We start from the raw sequence: 19,632 nt of genomic DNA on the forward strand, positions 1-19,632 counted from the left end.
GACTCTTCCCCCCGCTGCGTTTACTTAACCTCTCACTCTTTTCACGAGTGCAGGAACTCGCGATGGAGGAAATAAACAAGACGCAGCCTCAGTCTGCACAGTGATGAAAGTACGAGAGCATGGAGATAACTTTATCTGATGTATGATTAGAGTAAGTAAACACAAGACGCTAATTACCAAACTTTATTCAATATTATCTTTAGATATATTTACATAATGAGGATTTATGCTTCTATCATGTATTATTTAGGGATGGGCATGAGGAGAATAAGTCCTCGTTTGGGGGAAGTTGTTCTTATTCTGTGCCTAAAAAGAAAAATAATATAGGCAAGCCAGATTTTCAGGAGAAGAACATATCAAACTTTGTCTTAATAAGATGTTCGAGGAGCCGAGAAGCAAGATTTTTCTCATTTCCAGAGTAAGAACAATTGTAAATACAGAAGTGAAATTCACTCTCAGGGATGTGCCAACAAAAGAAGTTCCAAGGTATAAATGATTAAAGTCAGCCTAATTTAAAAGGAAGAAGTTTAACTTTTATTTCCCCCGAGATTTATCACTCACAGACTTCAGAAAGTGGTTTGTTTTAAATATACTACCCAAGCAAATTCGTTGGTAGAAAACCATAGATTGTTTCTCATCAAAACAAGAACATCAATCAATTTAAAGAATATTTGGCTCATTTCTAGTTGATGTCTAAGTGCAGGAACCTACACTTAGACATCATTGTCATCGGCTGATATCGACTCTGGGTCAAAGTCCACTGAGTCCTGGACTCACCTTCAAGATGTTGACGTAAGGGACTCCGTCAGGGCCGTAGCGGCTGCCGTTGACCTCGATGTGCTTCAGCCACTGGATGTGCGGCTGTGCGTCGCTGTAAACTCGACAGTGGAACTCCACGTCGCTGCCCACCACCACCGTCTGATTGGCCGGCATGCCGGCGTGAAGGATGGGCCTGTGAGGGGAGCGTTCTGAGAGAGATAGCAAAGAGTCATTTATTTGTTGTTTTACACAGAAACAGACAGGGAATGTTCAGGCTGTGTTGTTGTTTACCGAGAACATCCAGCTGGTACGTGTGGGTGATGGTGCCGTACTTGTTCTGGACCACACAGGTGTAGTTCCCGCGGTCGGAAGGCACGGCGCTCTCCATCACCAGGCTCCACTGCTGGTGTCTCAGCTAAGAGGAGGACAAGGTGGACAAAGGACAAAGAGTTAGTCCATGTCGTCAAGGGTCTGTTTTGTTGGACCCCAACCAATGGGAGTTGGAAACAATGGTTTATTTTCAGCTGGATTGGTTCACATTCACAATGGCAAACCTTAAATTCGTCAACAACTGAGAGAAATTGGCTTTATTTAATTTGTCAGATATTTATGAGGAAGAACAAATTTTAAATTCATTACAATTTGGAAGCAGTCAGAGACCACCTCCTTCAAGAGGACCAGAGTCTGTTTCCCTGGTTCCCTGCTTCTCAGGTTTAAACCGAGCCAAAGAACTGCATCAAACTAAACAAGTCTGGTGTGAAAGCACCTCAAAAACCCATCAACCACTGTGAAGAGAGGGAATAATTCTTCAGGGGACACAACCTCCAGCTCAAATACAGACCAGCCCTTTACTCGGAGTGAGACATCACTTCTGTTTTTATGCAGCCTGTGCGCAGAAAAAAAGCCTCAGATCTGTTCCTTCCTTTGAAATGCTTTGATATGAAACATCAGAGTGGAGGCAGCATGGCAAACAGGAGCACACAGTTGTGTGCAACGTGTGTTTACGGATGTACAAAACCCCCGTTTGAACAAACATTTTAAATGCTAATACAAATTCAAAACCTCCTTTTCAGTAATTGCACACAGCGGGACGACAAGGGAGGAAAACAGGCGGAAGACGGTAACAAAATATTTCTCACATTATCATTTTTTAAGGATGGTTTGATGTTACTTTTTCATTTTGGACACTAACATCACAACCTCAAGTATCCACTGACACTGATCTCAGCCAACAGTGGGATTCAGTTAGAATGCTGTTGCTGCTCTTGTACTCTTTTGTACTGTCTGTTTTTTAGCCCAGATATTCCAAAAATGTATTTTTTTATTTATTTTAACAAATAACATTAAGTTAAATTATTCAGACTCTGATTCTGATTCAGACAACTTTATTGACCCCACATCGGCAATTATTGTAATTTGCAGCTTAATTACTTAATTAATCATTAACTATTTGTGTGTGCTCCATGATTTTCCAGCATCTTAAATGTGGATATTTTAACAAAGAAATCATTAAAACTGAACGACTTTGGTTTGTGGACAAAACAGGAAAGGTTTGGGCGACGCAGATCAACATTTTCTGTCATTTTATGGCTCAAACAACAACTTAATAGTTAATATTAGCCCCAGATTTGTACGTGAAAACGTTGTGGGCACAACATCCAGTGACTTGTCCAGAACAGATGATATAAAGAAAGTTTCATGTCAGATTATTTTCATTAGCGAGAGTCAGAGTACTCTCTCCTGTCTGTCGACGGCGAGACAGCTTTTTCTTCTTTTTTTTTTGCACCTCTGAAATTGGTTCCACTGTGCCAGTCAGGAGCAATCCATCCCTGGATAGACGTAAATTTTGCGTCGTAATTCAAACCAGGTGTGTCTGGATGGCAGCAGCAGCAGCAGCAGCAGACAGATACTAACTTGACAGATTCAGGAGCTCGGATTCAGGAGCGAGGCGAGAACAGAGGACCTGCTACGCATCGGCAGACAGTCTCCATGGGCCAACGCAGGACGACCTCCGCTGCTTAAGTGGAAACATAAGCTGCAGCCACCGCCGCTGCTGCTGCTGCCAGACGAGCACAGAGAGTGACCTCCCGTGAAAGAGGTCAGAATTACTAAAGAGCGAATGAGTGATGTCAACAAGGAGACTTTTCATGGTGGAACACTTCACATCACCTGTGTAGGAAAAAGTGCAGTCCTGGAGAAGGCTCAGTGTTTTCACAAACGTTTCACCCCCACGTGTTTTTAGCTCACACAATGTATATATTTGTAGGTTTGTGCCTCTCCTCCCTCTGTCTTACACTCCTCCTCCTTCTCCTCTCTCTCGTGCTCGCTCTTGGAGGCGCATGCGGAAAATAATTTAACAGTATAAATATTATGCCTGTGTGTGCTTTTCTCAGTTGCATGGTAACACAGACCAGGCTGCCCGCTCAGCACTGGCAAATGGTTTTTCAGAGCGACTGGCTCCACCCCGTCTACCCCCCTCTCAGAGCGAGAGGAGTCAAACCCGAGTCAATGGCTGCTCTCATGAGCAGATGAGTGACGCCTTGTGCTGTGGTTGCTGCGGCCCCCGAGCTGAGCTGAGCCGAGCCGAGCTGAGCTCAGGAGGAGGAGGGGAAAATAAAGTCAAAATGTGGTAAAATATGAGCAGGAGTTGACGCTCCGTCGAGGCCAAGACCACCAAGAGAAACAGAACGAATCTGTGACCAGAGTTATGGTGTTCATTTCACAAAACGGCCGCATTTCATAATAAGCAGGGAAACTACCTTTGCTTTGAGTCCAGCTCTGTTTCTGTTAGCGTTTTCAAAGTTCTGTAAAAAAGCTCACAGACTAAATCTCATTGAACATAAAATGCATAAAATGCCAACATTGTGCACCGCAAATGCAAACATTTTTGTGTTACTGCTACACACAGTAAAGATTTAACAATTCTTTCAAAACTACTTTTTTTCAATTACAAATGCACAAATCAATTACACATTATTGTAAAATTCTTTCATTTTCACAAATGACAATCACAAACTCATGCTGCATGACTATTCCCTTTAATAACTACTTAGCTACTGAAATGTTATACTGAATTAACACAATTTCAATATTAGGTGGTGCAGAGGAAGTTGAAGTATTTTGGTAGTTTGACAGTAAAAGTATGTAAAAATTAAAGTAAATCAGCTTTTTAATGGCCACATCGCACTCTGAATGTATCATTCATGATTATGATCGACATTTCTACTTCACGTCTCCTCCCTCTTTAATTATTTCCCTCTGAACACACGCCGCTCGCTTTACCGCGGTTAACTCCCCGCTGAACCTGTGCAGCATTAGACCCCCGAAAATGTGATAATCCCGTCCATTCCGATCGTGCCAGATTCCAAACAGAATTAAATTATTAAGGAGCTTACGTCGGAGTCATGCGAGGCTTCAAAGATTTTTTTTTTACAGCTTTGGCCATGGAAGCGACACGAGAACAGGACACCGTCCATGGGAATGGACACAGGCAGAGACATTTGAAGGAGCAGCTTTGGGTTTAATTGTGTGTGTTTGGTGTGTTTAAAATATCTTAAGCGATCTGCCTTATTGTGGGATATTCTTTGCTGCCATGGAAAACAGTGGCGTGGCCTCGCCCTGTTGCTACATTCGGCTATTTTCATCGAAAAAAAGAGGGAATTAAAGTCCTCGACTGCCAACGCAAATGACTCGTAAAAAAAACGATTCTGTTTCTGTGTGTTCAGTGTGGCCGCTGTCTGAGAAAACACAGGAAACGCTGCGTCTTCCCCTCGCACAACAGTCCTGTCAGAACCGGCGGGGGCCAGTTACCAGAATTTATGGCCGTGTCAGAGCAGACCAGTGGCCCGGATCTGCGCTACCGTCTAATTTGACCCACAGAGAAGGCGGAAACAGATAGCGGCGGCCCAGAGGACTTGCTATTTATTGAAACTGGCAAAGTTTGTCTATTGACTTGAGTCTGGCTCTTTCACGCACACTGCATCAACACAGAGAGAGAGAGAATTCAAAGGAGAGGAGAGGAGAAAAAGAAATCGTTGAGGAAACCAAGTGAACGGGTAATCAGTCTTTTGATATGTGTGGTGTGTTTGGGTCCAGTGACAGGGAATGACCACAGCGGGGCCTTAAATTAAAGAGTCCAAAAATAATCTTGCAAAGTGTAGAAATTCCTCCGCAGCCGACGGAGACTCAAAAATCCAGCCTGTGTTAAAATCAGCGCTGGAAAAACAAGGCTTTAAAGTCTTAAAACAGCCACAGTGTGGAGCCAGTTTAACCCTCTCATGACCATCGTCATATTCAGGCCGCTTTATGACAATGGAATTGTCAAGAAAATGTTCAGTGAGTGAGATCTTCTGCACTTTCACTTCCCATATCTGGCAGTTATTCAACCATTTAGGAATTACGTTACTGAGAAGCTGATCTATAATATTCAATCTGTATTAAGTATTTCTCTGCTTTCCGGTATCCGTCCATCTAGTGGTAATCGTTTGGTCCATAAAATGTCATTAAATGTTGATTTTCAGTGTTTCTCTGACCTAGAAAGGAAGGATGATGTTCTCAAATGTCTCTTCTTCCAAAAAGGATTCAGTCTTCATGATTTCTTTGTTTTATGGAGCAAAGAAACCAGAAAAAAATTAAGAAGCTGAAAAACCAGAAAACTTGATTCATTTAATCAAGTAATTGTTTCAGCCCCACATCCATCCGTCTTCTCACACGGGGCGCTGTACCAATCTCAGCTGACGTAAAGCGGGGGTCACACCCTGGACAGATCGCCAGTCCATAGTTTTGGAATTTTCTAGCTATAGGAGTTACGGTAATGAGACGTACGCATGTCGGTGACGACAGAAGCGTTAAAGGCCTTGAATAACCTGTCAGAACAGGGATTGAAAAATCAGTCGACCTGGACGAAATAAAACACAATAATTACATTGTCGACTTTTGTCTCGCTTGTGCCGCGACAGTTTAGCATGAACACAATAAAATCCCTTTCTCTGCCTCATGTGGCAGCAAACAACACCATTGGTTTTGGCTGTCAAAGGCTCAATGGGCCGCGGACACGCCCCTCTGTCCCCGCCTCTAACTGATGGCTCAATAGAGCGCTGAACTTTAACCTCCAGGGAGGTCGGAGCCTCGTCTGTAAACGGAGGAGGCCCAGAGCGCCGCGGTTTGTCTTGCACGTCGTCGCCCCCCGCTGGAATTTTATTTTCCACTTCACAAATGAGCCACACATCCTATTTACTGTTTCATTTAGCTGCAACAAGCGTAGCGTTTAGTTCTCTGTGTTGCATTTCAATGGAGTGACAAAGTGCCTGGACGACGGAGCGGCGCGTCTGAGCCGCCTCCAGAGTGCTCATGGGAAAGAAAATACACAGAAGGTGTTAGTTTACGACCTGAACGTGGATAAACATGGGTTTTGTGTCGAAGAGGCCTTTTAGGGTTCATTTCTTCTCCATTTTTCCCTTCATTCATGCTCACATCCATCGGTTATAGGCAGAATAGAACCAGTTATCAGTTTTATCGTGGCAGATAAGTGGGAATCTTTCTGTTTAAAGTCGATCAATATTTTTTCATTTTAAATTAAACCTTTACGACTTTTCTCCTTCTTATACTGTATTTAAACACGTATATGTACAGATTGTTTTCACTATAATGCTGTGGAGACTCATTCACTTTATTTCATTCATTGATTAAATGACTTTAACTTAAACACAGACCGACTTATGTTCCTGATTCAAACCAAAATAATTGAATTATTTATGCTGATGTAAACGTCTGTGATTCCGTCACATGGTTCATTTGCACTTCAATCTTCACCTCTCTTTCCTTTTTTCTTTACTCCACTGAACGTCGAGTGCGGTTTCCTCTTGTGTGCTTTAATCAGTAAAGTGGTGGCAGAGCGATGTCGCGCGTTGACGTGTGTAAAGGCACATTTATTTTCCACCAAATATACTTTCTTTTGCTGCCTCATTTGAATAAATCCTCCCACCTGCCTGTGCCTCTCTCCTCTCTCACTTGGCACCAAAACACGACACAGACGGTGGATGCAAACTTCAAGGTCAGGGAATTACAACAACTGTTAATGAGCTGCTTGTGTTGGCTCCAAGTCCAATTTACCTTTATTTTTTCCTCCCACATTTTAGCTGAACCTGCTCCAATTTCTCTTTGCCGTAAAAGTCTTCCACGATCACTTTATTAAATTTGTGTTGCAGTTATAATATATATTTCCTGCTTATCCAGAGACCGTTTTAACATCATCTTCAAGAGTCTTTTCCACTCTATTCTGCTCCTCAGTGTCACATGCGAAGCGGGCGAGACGACAGGGGTCTCCTCACACTTTTGGACAGAAATGCGATTGATGAAACCACTTATTTAAGTGACCGTCTGTAAGGAACAAAGGGAGGGAACGCGTTGCGTCGTAAAAAAGACAAGAGAGGCCACTTTGAAGCACTCCACTGTGGAGACAGGAGGAATGTTGGTAAGCTGGTAATGGACCCTAATGGTCCTCTCAGTCACCGACGTTCTCTTCTCTCTCTCTCTGACACACGTGTGCAGATCTGAAAGCTCTTAGACTAAAATGACAAACTATGGCAGTTGTGAGTGGAGAGCTGATCTGCACGGATCACTTAGCTAAAGCCGGATAAGTCACTGTCACGCAGAGACGTGAGGGAAAATGGGCGTACTCAAAATGATTCCCCAGGAGTACGTAAAATATGTTACTGGTAGGCTTCTTTGTATAACAACAGTAAGATCTAATTAAAAATAGTATAGGTTTCTGTCCTGTGCCAAATTGTGACAACTAAGGTTTGCTAAAGACATCCATAACAGCTGGAGGTTAGTCTGGGCGTCATCGCCTTTGTCTTTGGTCATCCTCGTTGGTAAAAAAACAGTCTGAACCCAGGAGTAAAGTGGCTTTTTTGACCAGTTAAAATATTAGTCTGACTAAAACCAGACTTTTACTGAACTGAAATTGGACGAAAATTAAGTTCCACAGAGTAGAACAGGTTTGGTTAGGTACAGTACGCGTTTGTTTTGCTTTTCCATCAGTGACAGTGGTACCATACCAGTGATACCTGGTACTTTTTATAGTTCCTGCTCCGTGTCATCGCTATTTAGCGACAGCACTCCAGTCATGCAGGAGTACTGAAAGATTCTGTGAACAAATCTTTTTGACAAACTGTTTCTAATGGTTCAGTTACACCGAACGCTGTGTCGTGCTGCAACGACCTACCCAACATTAAGGCGGTAACTATAGAAATGTAAAAACTAAATAGTAGAGCCTGAGCCGAGCCGTGCTACATCTGCATTAGTGACTGACTGACAGACGCGCTCCCATCACCACCCGTTCCGAAACCTTTTCACATCAGACACGGTCGCGATTCATTCTGTCCAGATTCACCACGGCTGTCAAACCCCGCAATGAGGAAGACGGCGTCACCTTGGGGCCGTGGCGAGAGGAATAGAGTCTTTAGAAGGCCATTGTCAGGCTGTCAGGGATCGGGGTGAACTCTAGACACCCACCCACCCCACACATACACACCCGTCTCCCCCCCGACCCTGCTGGATGAACTCATCACAGGCACATGTGAGGAGGGTGACGAGGGTTGTGACACTGGGGGGAGTCAATGCTGACAGCAGTTCTGTGTCCACTATGACGATTCAATCCTGAGCATCAATATTGATAATTATCTCTTAATTCTGCTTTATTCTTTTTAACGTCCTGGTGTTTATAATAATGCATGTTTTTAAAAAAAAAATCTGCACAACATTGGGTTTTCAGCCTTTTACTCAATATTTACTAAATATAACATGCATGTAATACAATTTTGATGCATTAATCAAAGGTATCTCGTAGAAAATGGCAGTAACATGTTTATGTGTATATGTGTATATATATATATATATATATATATATATATATATACACATATATTATTTGTTTGAATGCTGCTCTAATTTATTCATGGGTGAACGCATGAATTACTCATGAGTGAAATTAGCACAACTAACTTGATCATGCAGCAGGTGCTGATGTCGGTCAGCAATGCTGAATATCATAATTAAATAAAGTGAAACAACCGTGAACATGTGACTCAGCGACATGAATGAAGAGCGTGTTTAACAACGAGACAATGTAATGAAATTAGAGAACATCGCTCAACTTAAGTGAAGATAATGTGACCGTGTGGACGACTTTTTTTTCAAACATATTTAATTCACTTGTTTTGCTTTGTCTCCGCAGCTAAAACCTCCAACCTATATTTCGACTTTAACTGCAGAAAGAATATTATAAGTTGACTATTTCAGACTTTATTGTGCTTGGCAAGTCTCAGTGACGTTTAAAACATGGACATTTTTGCTTGGTCAGCAGAGGTCTGGACATTAAGATGTGTAACATAAAGACGTCACCTCTGACCTTTCCGGAGCGCGGCAGTGTCACAGGCTTTGTCTTTCACCCAGAGTCCTGATTCTATAGCCTGTGACCTCGGTGTTGACCTCTGTCTCGCCTCCGACAGCGGCCACACGGTGATTGGTTGACTGCATTTTTCTTTTTTAGAAACAGCTCCGAGATAGAAGAGAGGGCGAAGTCTGAGTCAAGATGCGGAGAGTAATGTGCTAATAATCACAGCGCATTTTCATCCAACTAAATTCGTGATTCGTGTGCGAAAAAAGTCATGGGTAATGGTGCCTGGAGGGACAAAGGCAGGAAAACACGTGGTGTGTTATGGAATGTCAAGAAGACAAATGCCTTAATAAGGCCTCAGTCACCTCTGTGAAATATTCAACAGACCTAAATGTGACTTATCAGGTTGATGTGAGCAGACAAAGGACTTTGGGGATACATGTGTGGAGAATGTAGAAGATATATAACATTAGATTTAAGCCATTTTTTGTATAATTTTCTTTATTTATTATTTGCTATATTTTATCAAACAAAGGGAGAAAAGGACATTTTGGCCACAAATAACCAACTATAACTAAGAGACTATGCATTTTTCCCTAAAGCGGAATCTTTAGGGGTGAAGTGGCTTTAAATAATTAAGTTAGCAAAGTTATGTAAAGCCAAAGCTGCTTAAAAGAGAATTATATGGGTCACTGCTTCATTTCAAGATAAGTTAATAGTGTTTTTAAGTGGTGATTAAGGCGGGATTTGCCATTTTCAAACCCAAATATTATAAGAAATGAATAACAGTTATTGAAATAAACTTTTCCCAGAAGAGTGATTTAAGCATCCCCTTTTTTTTCAGGTTTTTAGTGTATAAACTTACAGTACTCTGCCCCAAAGACCAAACCACATTAGCTAACGTACACAAACCACAAACATAACATCTTCCCCCCCTTCAGGTTGGACACATTTATTCCAGGACCACGATCACCTATATTCTCAGCTTGGGTGGCCATGGTGGGAAACAAACCCACAGCAACAGCCGCCCTGGTGCCAAGTTCGACCCACAGAGCTGCACAGAGTGGAAAAAAACAAAAAACGGACCAGGAATTTGTCCCAGCAACTTGTTGACAACTCATAGTGTCCCATCAAACACTGACAAAACTGACTACAAGGCCAACTGGACCTCACATACTCTGGAAGGTCTTCAGCTATACATATCACTCTAATTATATACTTATCATCCTATGGGACCTGGCGTTAAGAGCAGCAAGTGTAGACAGAACAAGTTCAGTCGACCGTGTGAAGACCGAGAGCTCAAAACGGGAAGAAAATTAAATTAAAGGTGTTTCATTAAAAGGTAAAAAGTGGCTCTCTGGTTTGCCACTGAGCAAGGGACCCAATTATGGCGTCATTATAGTGCCATATTCCGCGAGCATAAAAACATAATCAGCGAGCAGAAAGACCACTCTCCGCGCGCTCGCGAACACTCTCCGCGCGCTCGCGAACTCTCTCCGCGCGCTCGCGATCTCTCTCCGCGCGCTCGCGATCTCTCTCCGCACGCTCGCGGTCACTCTCTACGCTCTCGCTGTTTCTCTCTATAACTTCTGCTCGCTCGACTTTGCTGACTTTTGGCACTGGGGGGCGGGTATTGAATAGACGCCCCGTAACACCCCTCCTTTCTGATTGGTCACTTAAACGCCTGGGTCAGAGCCAATCCGAGGCAGAGTAGGGCGGGTCATCATTGCAGTTGGTGGCAGAAGAATGTGATTTAGAACGGCGGACGGAGATGTCAGAGAAAAAAGTGAAAGAATGAGTAGTATAAATAAAATTGACTTTTTCAAAACTACTCATTTTTTCACTTAATTAAAATGAAAAAGAAAAGGACATTTTAATAAAAATGAAAAAGACAAGGAGATTTTAATAAAATAGGTTGATTGATTGATTTATTATTCTTAACATGAAATGCAAATGCATTTCAGTTTAAATGTTAGACACGTTTTGCTTCCATAGAAACTGTTGGAGCTATTTATTTATTGTTATTATTTAGTGCTGTTTAGTTTAGTATTTTTGTTTAGTGAGTAGTTAGTTTTGGTTATTCTGTGCAACAGTGGCCTTTTGATTCACATAATTTGAAGTTTGATTTGAAATCATTATTTGTTTGACAAACGGCCACTACAGAAACTATGGGAACTATGAAAGTCTAGTCTGTTTTGATAACCCATGTGCTTTGATTTCAAGGAGCCTCCATCCTCCCTTGAAGCAAGTTCTTAATTTAAATATCTGTCTGTTCCTCTACTTACTTATTTTTTCTCCGTTCTAAATCACATTCTTCTGCCACCAACTGCAATGATGACCCGCCCTACTCTGCCTCGGATTGGCTCTGACCCAGGCGTTTAAGTGACCAATCAGAAAGGAGGGGTGTTACGGGGCGTCTATTCAATACCCGCCCCCCAGTGCCAAAAGTCAGCAAAGTCGAGCGAGCAGAAGTTATAGAGAGAAACAGCGAGAGCGTAGAGAGTGACCGCGAGCGTGCGGAGAGAGATCGCGAGCGCGCGGAGAGAGATCGCGAGCGCGCGGAGAGAGATCGCGAGCGCGTGGAGAGAGTTCGCGAGCGCGCGGAGAGTGTTCGCGAGCGCGCGGAGAGTGGTCTTTCTGCTCGCTGATTATGTTTTTATGCTCGCGGAATATGGCACTATAATGACGCCATACCCAATCCCCATTGCTCACTGTTAACTGGACACTCTAAATCGACCCCAGCCACAGGAGGGCCCACGTCTACTGTGCTTATTGTGCCAGTTCCAAACCCAGATAAATGTCTCAAATGTCCAAATCATCCAGAGTAGATGAAAGACAAAGACGTCGCCAAAACCTGGGTTGGAAGCAGAGTTGCTTTTGAAAAGCCTCAGTGACCTTCTCAAAAATGTCTCAACCACAGGAGAAGCTAAACCAGAATTGTTGAAATGTACTGTAAAACAAAGAGCTTCAGCAAACATTACATGCATGTTAAAAGTCCAATTTTAGTCAGACTAAGACGATAATTCAGTTTCTTGCCCTTCTTAGTTGGACAAAGCTTGATTAAACTGTGCATGTAAACGTACTGAATGTCACACATGTTCACTTTTTATATCGGCCTGTTGCTAACAAAAACACGTATAAACAGACGTTTGGACAGTTACGTGTTGCGTGCGAACGAACGCGGTGCGTGTACAGCTCCGTGTTTTCCGTGTTGGGGTAACTTTGCCAAACATCTTTCCCACTGTTTTGAATTGGGACTGCAGTCACCTGCTGTGCAAATTTCATCCCCTCAAACCACATTTTTTAAAGTATTCAAGTATTAACAAAAGTATTTTTGTTCCTCGCACTCTGAATTTTTCTGTGGGAGAAGTCAGAGGTTTGGTGAACAGATGAATTTCACGTGTACGTGCCCCGAGTCATCAGTTTGGGATTAATTATCTGCAAACAACAGCGACTTGAGCTTAATCAAACGTTACGCTCAAAAAATCTGTCGGAGAGTCCAAGTTGGAGCGTCCTGAGGGCTGGTGACAGGTGTGTGTGTGAGAGAGAGAGAGAGTGGGGACAGAGGGAGAGAGACAACTGCTGTTGGTCTGCTGGGAGCAGATGTTGGAGATCTCTGTAAACTGTTAATAGCTGCAGGATCTCATTACATTTAACCCTTTAAATCCCGAAATCTCCACTGGGGAGAGAGCGAGAGAGAGAAAGTGTGAGTGTGTGTGTGAGAGAGAGAGAGAGAGAGTCGCTGCCAATGTCACATAACTTCCCTCTGCTGAAGTTAGCAAGTGGAATTTCAATGTTGAAAGTCATTACACTGAGATCAGTTCACTCTCTTATGTTTTCACTGATGTGTGTTTGGATTTAAACACAGTTATATTTCTGCTAATAAGACTGAAAACTATAAAGCTTTTTTCCAACAAACTTTAGTGGAGAGGGAGATTTGACTAAAAGAAAAACCTGCATGATTTGGGTGCTGACAAAGAGGTGATGTTGCGAGTCGTTGGATGACCGGACACCTGTAGCTGGGGGTGGATTTTGGGAAGTTACCAGAACAGTCATGGCTGACTTTGATGTTTAAGTGATGATAACAAAAAACAAGAGATAAACGACAGCGACGGAGAAAATGGCCCTTTGGTTGGCTAGCATCTGCTCTGCTGCTTGGAAAGTTGAAAATTTGCCAAAGGATTGCCAATGCAGTTTGGAAATGTGTGAGACACAGGAGCGAGTTCAGGAGAATCGGCAAAGGTTTTGCATCATATCAGCTTTTTAACAACATGGAACTGTCGTTTTGGGAGACGGAAAACACTCTGTGGAAGCATTACAGCGTCACACACAGGCTTGGCAGTACTTCCACTACTGTACTACAGCTTTTAGGGTTACAAATGAGGCATTTCTTCAAACTATGGAAAACTTTTTTAAGAACAAAACATCGTATTGTGAAAGTTCTGTTCTATGTGATTGAACGAGCTGCGTTTCAGTTGACGCCTCAACCACTTACGTGTGAGTGCAGCGTAGGACTGAATTTAAGCAGCTTGGTGGACGTATAATAAACTTGACCGAGTTATAAGTTATAAAGTTCAGTTCACTTCAGTACGTGGTCTGCACATTTTATGCTGGTCAGGTTAACTTGCTCTTCTTTACTTGTGCTGTAGGTTTGGCCATTTAATTGCCAGCTGAATTTTCAGCGGCAGCTGCAAACGCCAGCAATGCATCAAAGTCTCCAGAGTTTGCGTTTGAAATGCACAGTTTGTCACAGCTGAAGGGAAATGCTAATGGAAACTGGAGATTAATCAAACCTTTAAGAGCCGCAGAGCCAAAAGAAGAGCGACAAGGACCGGGGGTTAAATGTTAAACAATCAAATCATCGACTGCACCCTCACCACGACTAAATGCCTGTTTCATAATGTTGTTTTAACAATTACATTCACTCATTGTCACTTCACTAGCACTGCATTATGGAGTCGATAGAGCATAAGACACAGGGCAAAGACTTGACATCTCTGGACATAATTTCAGAACTTATACGCCCCTAAGTCGAAGTTTATTTTAAACCAAAACACACGTTCTGACTGTTTGAATTCCAATGGTCTTTGCGCAGTGACTTTTCCTTTTAATCTTAAAGCTCACAGCAATTACACCGTCGAAAAAGTAAACCAAGCGTTATTACTCTAAGCGGTGCCATTCCACATGAGTGCCCAGTGTTTAGAGTGAATCTGATGACACAACTGAGTACAACAGCTGTTTGCTGTGCTGCGTTACTGTCAACACCGCGCTATCACGCAAGCATGCATGTATCTGTTCACCACTCTGATTTCAGCGCAGCAGTTTGAGCCTCTAAATATATTTCGCCCGGGCTTAGCTGAGGCCGCGAGGCTGGCGTGAATGCTGCCCGGCCCTGAGGCGAGTTTCCCTGACCTTTGTTTACCGTGGGAAGATTCACCTGCTCTTTCAGCACTCTGCCTCACACTCCTTCCAGTTATAGACGTTCGCACCAGAGACCAAAGCAACAATCAGCCAATGGTGTATTGGCGGACACGCTGCAGCTCCACTGGACAAGCAGGGGGATTAAGATGCCTTCCTAAAAGGCTCTTAGAAGATTCCACAAGTAGGACAAAACATCATCTCCGTGAGGAGGGCTGTTTGGAGCTACTGGGTGGATTTAAATCCAAAAACCACAACCTGAAGTCTGAAGCTGAAGTTCTCTCACCTTGATACCTCCCATCCTCTGCTCTCCCTTGAACTCTTTGCCGTTCTTCAGCCAGTGGATGGTCGGCGTCGGGTTTCCGGCAGCGGCACAGCGGAACTTGACAGTGTTGGCAGCGGGGATGGCCAGAAGCTTCTTGTCCATCTTGTCAGGCTTGATCCAATATGGAGCTTCTGTTTGAGAAACATGAAACAGGGTGTGGTGTCAGTCATGGGAAACTGTTTCCCCCAAAAATAAACCATATTAAGCACAAAACATTTAATAAAAGTCAGTGTCTACCAGTCATTTGAGACTTGTCTGAAGTCAATCTGCGAGCAAAATACAACTGTAAGTCACGTATGTCAAGTTGGACGTAATATAAGACAAGTCTCAAGTCATTTAAGGTGAGCCCAAGTCCCTCAGATCATTCCTCAATTCTTTTCAGATGGTTCCAGTTGAGGTCTCAGGTGTCTTCATGGATCATCAGTTTACAAGGAAGACCTCAAGTATTTTAAAACAAGTCTCAGGTCAAGTTCAAGTGTGACATAACTTGAGTCTCAGATCATTCCACAATTCTTTTCAGACGGTTCCAGTTGAGGTCTCAAGTCATTGGAGGTACTTATCAATAAGTGTCTTCATGGACGTAATTTACAAGAAAGACCTCAATCTCAAGTCTTTTGGAACAAGTTCCAGGTCAAGTTTAAGTTTTTGAGTCATGTGAGGTTTACTCAAATATAAGCCCAATAAGACAGACAAACATGTTTTAAATCCAGCTGAGTGATGATCGAGAGGTGTTTTCAAGTCTTTGAGGGGGGGGGGGTCAGGTCTCAGGTAAATCATCTCTTAGCGGGACATTTGTTTAACTCGCTCTGCCAAGACGTTACCACTTTCTGAATTCGAAGTGATTTCTCATTTATACTTGAGTAAACTCAGATCAGAGACATTTTAAAGAGAGACCCTCGAGGATTTCAACTTTACATGTTTATGTAATCGCTAAAAGATGGCACAGATGGGAAAAGTTGCTCCTCTGCTCTCTTTTCAAATTGGACCACATTGAACGATTTATGTACTTTGCCCGTCGAGAGTTAGACGTCAGCTTTGTCATGAGAGACACGCAAATGTGTTTCACATAGACACAATAATGGAAATGCAGCTGTTATACAGTGAGGTAAATGAGAAGAGAAGTAGACGCGCTGACGGTGAAACAGTATTGGACACATAGAGACATTAGCTTGCTGCAATCTGGATCAGACCATTGTAACTACCCTTATAAACCTGTCTCTCTCCATTACTTAAGTCCACCCTGTTGTCCGAGGAGATACAGTTAAGTTTTGTGAGGTCCGAGCGGTGTGAAACGCAGTTTGACGGACGCTCAAAGACCACAGAAGGTGCGCGTAACGCGAACTCAAAACAAGGCTCATCGTCTTCTTCTTCTCCTCAGCCCGTCGGACAATGGGAGAGTTCATTCGGATGATCTGATCCTAAAGGTTTGGAGACCTGTCAGGGCGATTTATTGAGTTGTATTGAGAAGACGCTGGACAAGAGAGAGAGAGAGAGAGAGAGAGAGAGAGAGAGAGAGAGAGAGAGAGAGAGAGAGAGAGAGAGAGAGAGAGAGTGGTGCTGTGTGGGTGTGGAGGTGAGAGAGCACCGGTGCATGACTCACTCACTCTCACTCTTCATAGGTCTGTGTGTGTTTCACAGGACAAAAGCTTGGGGAGGAGGCTGACCGGTCATCAGATGTCTCTTTTAGTCTCTTAATGCAGGAGGAGAGAGGGGAGCTAATTACCATTTCAATATCAGGGCTGCTGTGTGTGTGTGTGTTGGTGATTCTCACTCTCAAGCAACAAATGAATGGGTGGTGGACTTTCACCGTCTTTCACAGAAAACATAAATAAACCTGTATGTGATCGTTTTTCCTGATACAATCTTTTTTAATTGTAAATCAATGACACTAAATGCTGTAGTATGTATGCCAGGCCTGTGTGTGGTGCTGTAACGGTGACAGGAAAACACCAACGATGGAAGAGAAGAAGATGTGGAGTTTGCGATTTATTAGCTCTTTTGTGGCTCCCAAAAACGCAACTTCATAAAAAGCCAAATTCTCCAAAACACAAACATGGTGGCATTTCCACCTGTTGCTCTAATATTTGCTATATACTCTGTGTGTTGTGGCAGTGCTACAGCGCCACATACAGGCCTGGCAAATTTGTTTGGAGTTTGGAGTTGCTTTATGTCGACATTTGTTGAAACAAAACTCTCCAATAGAAGTTGTGTTTCCTGCATTGAGGAATATCGTGGCAAAATTTTTCTGCCGTTTTTCACATTGCAGCAAAATGCGAAAGTCACTTGATTCCCAAACTCTTCAACCTCCCTCCTGTGTTAAAAAAACAACTTTTCATTTTCATTCAATCTTTCTTTTAACAAACACACACACACGCACGCACACACACACGCACGCACGCACGCACGCACGCACGCACACACACACAAACAGAGATTGAACATGCAGGCAGCTGGAGAGCCACCTCGTGTCTGTTTGTCATTGTCGTTGGACTTGTGTGTGTGACACACATTTCTTTTAGCTCATGTCATTAAACCTTGGCTTCGGCTTCACAAGTAAGTAAATTACAACCAGACTTGGCGATGAAAGACACAGACGAGTCTTAGAAAGCAAACAAACAGCAGAAGGTCTCTGCCTTTCTATTGGGCCGACCATGTGTGTGTGTTGCTCACTGCTTCAGACTCCCCAGCTTGCAAAGACAAACACCGTCTCTCCTCTCACTCACACACACCTTTAAAGGCAGATGGCTCTTAGATCTCATTAGTCTTCTCTCTCTTTTTCTCTTTCTGTCTCGTCTTAAACTTTGTCTCCCCTTCCGTCTCTCTACGCGTCTCCCTCTCTCCGTCTCTCTGTGTCTCAGCATATTTGGAGCGACACCGTACACAGTGTGAGACAATCCTCAGAGGAGTCTGAACACATTGTTTTCTTGGCATCATAATCAGCCACACACACACTCTCGGTTAAAAAAACGGTTTTAAACAGTCTCTGATGTGTGGTTCTCCTCCTCCTCGTCTTCCTCCTCCTTGTCCTCCTCTGTCATTCATCTTGGCCTGGAAACACCTTCAGCCACAGATGACGTTTCTGACCCAAAAATAGAACCCACAGGGGGATTCTGCACGAGCAGGGACACTTGTCTCTGTTTCGTCTCTGCGGTTTCGTCCCCCAAAACAGCCAGGACACGGTGCGTTCACTGACCGCTCCACTTCTGCACAAGCTCACCTGTCAGTGAAACAGAGCGGGCCGAGCCCTCGTCTCTTCTTTTGTGTTTTTTCTGGCGAGTAAGTGTCTGTCACGGAAAACGAAAATAGGCAATGTCATTGACGCGCTCTTTTTTTCTTGGTTTGTTATGTCCTTCTCAAGACGTCCCTCACTTTGAGAGGCAATGCACTTCAAAGAAGTCATTTATTGACGTTTGTAAGTATTATAATTTTCACATTTATTCCTGTTAATCCAAGGTTTTTTAAAGGATGTAATATAAAAAAGACGGATTATTCGACAGATAATCAGGCAACAACTGCCTATTCTACAATACTCAAATGATCCTGCCGATTGCAGCTTTTAATTAATATGTATTTAAGACTTTATATCCCAGTGCTTTTGTAATCTCCTCTTAGGAAGTGGATGCAGACCTTTTTCCACTGAAATAAAAAGCAGAAATTGCAGTTTTCAGATAAGCTACAGCATCAGAGCTGTAGATGTGGTCAAAGAAAAATCCTTCTGGGATTATTCTGACAGACGTTGTCTTTACGATGCGATTGCTCGTCTGAAAAAGCGGGATTTGTGAGGCAGGGAGTTCCTGCAGCGCTGCAGAAATTCATCCTGTGTCACACATTTGTGCATGAATCAAATAACTGCAGTGTCTTTTGATTTGGCACTTTGGTCATGTTTGCAATTTCAATTATTTTATGGCCGGGGTCGACGTGGGGAGATCTGATTCCGCAGCAGACACAGGAATCCCGTCCCAGGTCTAATTGGGCTGGATGGTATTTCCTCAGCGGAGAGGAGATACCCCCCCCCCCCCTCGCCCCCCAAACCCTCCACAGAGACATGGTCAGCAGATAACCCTGCCGCTGTTCGTGCTGTCACTACGGTGGAAACAGGTTTACCATAACATATCTCGTCCCCACAGCGCTCTGCGGTTCCAGTGTCATGCATGTCCACCTGTCAGCTGCAGAGGTTAACCACCGTAGAGGGGCGGTCGGGGGGTGGAGGGGAAGTCTCTGACGGAGCCTAAAAATACACCAGCGTGTTCCTGTTTGTTTGGTTTCATGCTTGATTGCAGACCTCCAAAGTGAGGCTGGTGGAGTGAGTGATGGGGAGTGGTCACACAGCAGATTACTTACTGCAAGTCTTCATCACCACTCCAAATATAGATATAAATATAAATGTTTTTTTGGTGTTTTAAAGCCTCTGTAATGTTGCTTTACTGCCTCCTTAACCTTGTGCCGTGTTTCCGTCAAGGTAGAGTTCAGTTCGGAATGGTTTAACCCTGAAAACAGAACCATGATTTGTCTCAACAAGACTTGCTTTGTATAAGAATAGACGGCGTTGAAGAAACACCGATCCACTCAGATCATATAGTACCATTTTACTCTGGTAAACCAAGGGAAGGCTACCAATATATGTGTTTATGTACACCAGTTAACATTTTTATGGACCAAATGATTCTTTCTGATTGATTTTTCATGTAAAACAAAGCTTTTTCTTTGATTCTGGCTAATGATACCCAGCTCT

At 43.3% G+C, this 19,632-nt stretch overlaps 1 protein-coding gene across 4 annotated transcripts in view; it reads right to left on the minus strand.

Annotated features, from left to right (window-relative positions):
- fgfr3 (fibroblast growth factor receptor 3) overlaps positions 1-19,632 on the minus strand; it is a gene marked incomplete at both ends in the record, with an annotated part of 57,573 nt that overhangs the window by 14,024 nt on the left and 23,917 nt on the right. For 3 of the 4 annotated variants that reach the window (XM_083910286.1, XM_083910285.1, XM_083910288.1), the window contains 3 exons: positions 778-968; positions 1,051-1,174; positions 14,862-15,031. In XM_083910286.1, coding sequence (XP_083766412.1) covers positions 778-968; positions 1,051-1,174; positions 14,862-15,031 — 485 coding nt within the window. The remainder of the gene's footprint in view (positions 1-777; positions 969-1,050; positions 1,175-14,861; positions 15,032-19,632) is intronic. The other variant, XM_083910287.1, reaches the window with a different exon arrangement.

Source organism: Microchirus variegatus (assembly GCF_963457635.1).
Source record: "Microchirus variegatus genome assembly, chromosome: 2".
In the NCBI taxonomy this organism is placed as follows: Eukaryota; Metazoa; Chordata; class Actinopteri; order Pleuronectiformes; family Soleidae; genus Microchirus; species Microchirus variegatus.